Source organism: Condylura cristata, unplaced genomic scaffold, assembly GCF_000260355.1.
Source record: "Condylura cristata isolate star-nosed mole 26May11 unplaced genomic scaffold, ConCri1.0 scaffold00015, whole genome shotgun sequence".
Taxonomy (NCBI): domain Eukaryota; kingdom Metazoa; phylum Chordata; class Mammalia; order Eulipotyphla; family Talpidae; genus Condylura; species Condylura cristata.
Genome location: NW_004567116.1, coordinates 9,798,296 through 9,803,345, shown reverse-complemented (window position 1 = coordinate 9,803,345; position 5,050 = coordinate 9,798,296). Strand labels below are relative to the sequence as shown.

General features: G+C 61.8%; 2 protein-coding genes across 3 annotated transcripts in view; both read left to right on the top strand.

Annotated features, from left to right (window-relative positions):
• LOC101636672 (zinc finger protein 862) overlaps positions 1 to 5,050 on the top strand; it is a 49,395-nt gene that overhangs the window by 25,343 nt on the left and 19,002 nt on the right. For both annotated transcript variants that reach the window (XM_012725697.1, XM_004682885.2), the window contains exon 5: positions 120 to 187. In XM_012725697.1, coding sequence (XP_012581151.1) covers positions 120 to 187 — 68 coding nt within the window. The remainder of the gene's footprint in view (positions 1 to 119; positions 188 to 5,050) is intronic.
• LOC105853693 (myb-related transcription factor, partner of profilin-like) overlaps positions 3,465 to 5,050 on the top strand; it is a 5,831-nt gene continuing 4,245 nt past the window's right edge. The window contains exon 1 of the mRNA XM_012725698.1: positions 3,465 to 4,222. Within this exon, the coding sequence (XP_012581152.1) occupies positions 3,916 to 4,222 (307 nt within the window). The 5' untranslated portion in view covers positions 3,465 to 3,915. The remainder of the gene's footprint in view (positions 4,223 to 5,050) is intronic.

The following is a 5,050-nucleotide window of genomic DNA, read 5'->3' as shown; positions in this document are numbered from 1 at the left end:
AGATGGATAGTTCTCTGCTGCAGCGGTGGAGCCAGATTCTGGGGCCTGGCTGGGGCAGAGCCCAGGGATGTGGGAGCCCGTTCTAGGACAGCCCAGTCAGGACTCTCTCTGTCTTCCAGATTGTGGACAAGAACAACCGCTACAAGTCCATAGATGGGTCAGATGAGTCTAAAGCCAACTGGATGAGGTGAGTCCTGCGCTCTGCTGTTTTTCCGGGAGCCTGAACGCTGGAGAGGAGGCCGAGGGTCATGCTGGACCTGTAGGGTCTCCAGTGGTGGAGCCCTTGAAGGGCCCCCCGAGTTCCGTTTGCAGGGTATGGGATGTGTCCAGTTCTTGGGGCCCCTCAGGTTTCCATCAGGGGGTTCTGGAGAAGGCTCGTGGCCAGCGTGGCGGGTGCAGGGACCCCCAGAAGTAGCACACTTGCCGAGTGTCTGGAGTACCCACACCCCAGGCTCCTGGCAGCATTTCCTAGTGGGGTGGCCCTCCCCTCAGGACTCTTCTGGCTTTTGGGGCAGACTCCCACTGGACCCCTGCACAGAGGTTGTTCAAATAGCTTCTCTGGAAAAGGAGTCTCCCAGCATAGCGCCGGGCAGTGTTCGAGGGTGCTTGCTGCCCAGGCTTGAGTACTCTTGAGAAGGGTGTACCCCTGCTCCAGTGTTTGGGACAGAAGCTTGCCTGCTCCAGAAGGATACCTCAGAGGTGCCGGACTGCGCCCAGGCAGAACTCTCCCTCCAGTCTGTGGTGGGCCGCGGCCACCTGGGCTTGCCTTGCCGTCTCCTTGGCGGCCTCTCTGGGACCCAGGCGTGGTGCTGAGCGGGAGGGAAGGGAGTTCCTGGGTGTCCGGGCCTAGGGGCAGGGCCTTGCTATGCACTGGGGCCTCTCCGGGCAGGGTGCAGCTGGTGCCCACAGGGTGTGGTGGTGGTGGGGGGGTGGCAGTTCCGGACTTTGGAGAGGGTGTGTGCTGTATTTAACCCAGAGGCTTTCCCACCAAATGAGGAGCAATCGGTTAGAGGTGTGGAGCCCCTGACAAGGTGGCCTTTCCCTTTCCTGGGGCCCCCGGTCCAGCTGACCCCGGCTGGTGAGGGCTTTCCCCCTCCGGAGCACCGAGGTCGCCTTACTCGTTGGGGCAGCTGTTCCCGCTGCCATGTAGCAGGTGCGGTAGCAGGAGCCCCGGGGACGAGCCGGCCCGCGCGCATAGTCTGGCTGGCTGTGGTCCCGAAAGAACTCCAAGGTGAGCGGCGCTTCTTGACACCCCCCCACTAGTTCCAGGTCCCCTCAGCCCATGCAGTGCACCCCCGAGTCAGGACAGGTCCCGGGTGCCCTTGCTGGATAGGCCTGGTCTGGCCTGGCCCTTCCAGGACCCATGCCTTCCTCTCAGGAAAGGGCTGTTTCTGATATGGCTGCTGAAGGGAAGCACTGACCATGTGCAGCAAAGGGCAGGTGAAGGAGGGGCCCCCGGGCTGGGCCTTCAGAGGGGCCAGGGTTTCTTTTGAGGGCACTGTGAGCACAAGTGGGACCAGAGGCCTGCCGGGTCGGCGTTGGGGTGCCGCACAGCCCCCACGCCCCCGCCCCGGGCCTGTGCCCCTCTGGCTCCGAGAGCACAGGGGTGCGTGGGGCGCGTGTGAGGGGCCTCCCGCCTCCGGCCTCCCTGCACTTTCAGGGCTCCAGAAGCACTGTCCCGCAGAGCTGCGTCTGTTCTGTTCTCATCTTTCCGTTTGGGCACAGGCTTTGCCACAACTCCAAAGAGAGCGATTCATCATCTGAACTAACTGAGGGAGCATCTGGTGCCCAGAGATTCTGACTTCATTGGGTTGGGATTCCGCCCAGGGCGCTGGTATTTGACAGCTCTGCGGAGGGGTTCTGACGTGCTCTTAGTGTCGTGAGCTGCTGCTCGGCGCTGCTCCCCGTGCCATGATGGTGGGAAGAATCCCAGGGCAGGGCCGGGTCTCCAGGATCAGGCGGTCAGTGGCTGAGCCGGGCCTGAACCCATCTCTGGACTCTGGCCAGTGTCCTTGCCGCCTGCGCACCAGGACCCTAGCAAAGCATGGCTCCCCGGGCTGCTTGCCGGCTGCGGCCAGAGCTGTGCTCGTCCCGCTCCCAGCCTGCCCTGGTCCAAGTGGCGCCAGGGTCGTCACAGCCCTCTGGGCCTTATCTCACTACAGACTGGAAGAATAGGTTGGGGTGGGCTTGTGGCTGGTTTCCATGGAGATGCCCCTGTGGTGGAAGTTGGAGGGGAGCCTCTTCATCTCGGGGGCCCCTCGTCCCCTTAAATGCAGTGTCCGTTTGTACAGCTCTTTCTGATTTGCAGGTCTCTTCACCTGTGCTGGCACAGCCTAGGGTTTTGCAGTGTTGGAGTGGAGCTGGTCAGAGTCTTCAAAAAATTAGTGTTGGACCAAGAAGAGATTGGGTTCCATGTAGCGAGCGGTGACCCTTTGGGAGCCTGGCGCTGGGCCTCTGTGTTCGTGAAAAGGGGCCCCTGGCAGGAGGGGCTGTTTTCCCTGCCCACCCAGCCCCCTAGAGCATTTGAGGTTTTTGGTTGCGACTCTGTGGCTTTTATTGGGCAGAATCCAGGATGCTGGTAAATATCCTCATGACCCCAGACACCCCCTACCCTACTGATAAAGAACTTCACAGCCAGCTGCCAGTAGTGGCAACACTGAGCATCTGGCATGATTCCTTGGCAGCCATGAGCATGTGGAGGAGGTCTCTGGCCCCGGGGCTGGCTGAGAGCTAGGGGGTCCCCCGCCCCCCAAGGCTTTTGCCGGTGAGTGAGCCCTGCCCTTCTCTTTCTCCTGAGCTGTAGTGTGCTGGGTAGGTGACTGGCAAGTGAGGACTGAAGGGGCCTTGTGTTCCTGGCCTCCGGCCTCAGCTTCAGCAGCAGCCAGAAGGGTGAGCCGGGCCCAGTTCCCCTGCATGCACAGCTCTTGGGTGGCTCTCTGGGGACTCTGGCTAAACGGTGGACAGAGCCACAGTGTGGAGCAGACGCGGTCCAGGACCAGGTCAGGTGTCAGGTCAGATGTGGGGGGCCCCCCGCTGCTGTGCAGATGGGACCCCTGGCACCCCCATCTCCGTCAAGGAGGAGCCTGTATCCTGGTGCGTGGGGGGCACCCCGTATCTTCCACCACCAGCTGCCAGAGTCACGGCAGCCACCGCAGGGCGAGCAACCCCCAGCTGGCCCTTACCCAGAGGTGGGGACTCGGGGGGGCTGGGACGGAGAAGAGGACCACAAAACAGAAAGAACTTTCTGTGACTGCACCCTGGCCATGGGTGTCCCCAGTGAGCCCCACACACGGCGGAAGAGTCTGTAAATGGGCTCCCTGTTAAACGTGCTTCCTCGAGCCATTTGGCTGAATGTAAAGGATCACTTTGTGCAGGCAGGATCCTTAGCCCCATAAGGATCTTTTCTTCCTGTCGAGGTTCTCTAAAGTTCTCTTTCATCACTGTGCTTTTCCCTCCTTGGTGGCAACCCCAAGACTGGTGTGGTCGCTGTTCCCCAGTGGATGGGGAATGTGGGGTTGGGGGAGGTAGACGAACCGCCTGGTTCTCGGCCAGTACAGGCCGGGCAGGGCTGAGACGAAGGCCTTCCACGCAGCTCGGCGCCCGCCCGTGACACCGCCTCTCTCCCGGCCCTCTGGGGAACGCAGGGGGCCTCTCGGTAGGAGGAGGGCATGCTGGAGGTGAGCCCACGAGGGCACCAGGTGCCTCAGGCAGCCCTAGCTGGGGGCCAGCTATTAGGAGGAGGACCACCCCACGCTGACGGTCATTTACCCAATTGTGCTTTGTGGGATATTCAACCCAAGGAATGTGGCGTCCCTGGCTGAGCGTAAGAGGAAGCCCAAGTTCTCCAAGGAGGAGCTGGACATTCTGGTCACAGAGGTGACCCACCACGAGCCAGTTCTCTTTGGGAGGGAGACCATGCGGCTGTCCCATGCCGACAGGGACAAGATTTGGGAAGGCATAGCTCGGAAGGTCACCTCCGTCAGCCAGGTCCCCCGCTCCGTCAAGGACATTAAGCACAGATGGGACGACATGAAGCGGAGGACCAAGGACAAGCTGGCCTTCATGCAGCAGTCCCTGTCGGGCCCCGGGGCCGGAGGCCAGGCCCCCACCATCGTCCTCACTGCCCACGAGAGGGCCATCGAGTCTGCGCTGCTCACGGCCCGTTCCGGCCACAGCTTCCCCAGGGCAGAACTGGATGGCACCGACAGCCCCTCCACCAGCTGTGAGTACCAGTGGCCCCGCCCTGCCCCCCCCCAGCCCAGCCAGGCCCTGCCCTGCCCAGCCCACTCCCTTCCCCCCACTCCCATTCCTCTGTCTTGCCCAGTCATTCCTTTCCATTCTTCCCTCCTTCTCCCGCATCTGTTTCTTCTCCACTCCTTTCCATCCATTCATTCTAGAACATTTCCTGACTGCTGGGCCAGGATTTCTGCTGGGAGCTGGGAAGACAGAGTTGCGCCTAAAACCTACCCCAGCCCTGGTCTTAGGGGCTTCCCGGACCTGTGGGAATAGCAAACTAAACAATTGCCCAAGAAAAGACATGGCAAGAAGGAATGAAGGAGGAATGGGGAGTCCTGAGGGCAGTGCTGACCTCACAGGCAGGCACCCCCAGGCCTGCACTCACCAGGGCTCTGTGCCGGGTTTCAACGCTGTTGTTACCATCCCCAGACTCATCCTAGTTTTTGAACAAGGCGCCCCAGGTTTTCATTCTGCATCTGGGCCTGCAAGTGATGTAGCCCTGAGAGCAAGATGGGGTGGCATGACTCCGCCGCACAGGGGCAGGGGTGGGGGTGCCAGGGAGGGCTCCTGGAAGAGGGTTGTGGAGTGAGATGGCAGGGCGAGTAAGAGTTAAGCAGACCACAGTGGTATGGGTGCAGGGGAGGGGAGGGGAGAGCTCACAGGCACAGGCCGTGGTGTGGGGCGCAGGGGAGGGGAGGGGAGAGCTCACAGACACAGGCCGGGTTGTGGGGTGCAGGGGAGGGGAGGGGAGAGCCTCGCAGGCACAGGTTGGGGTGTGTGGTGCAGGGGAGGGGAGGGGGGAGCTCACAGGCAC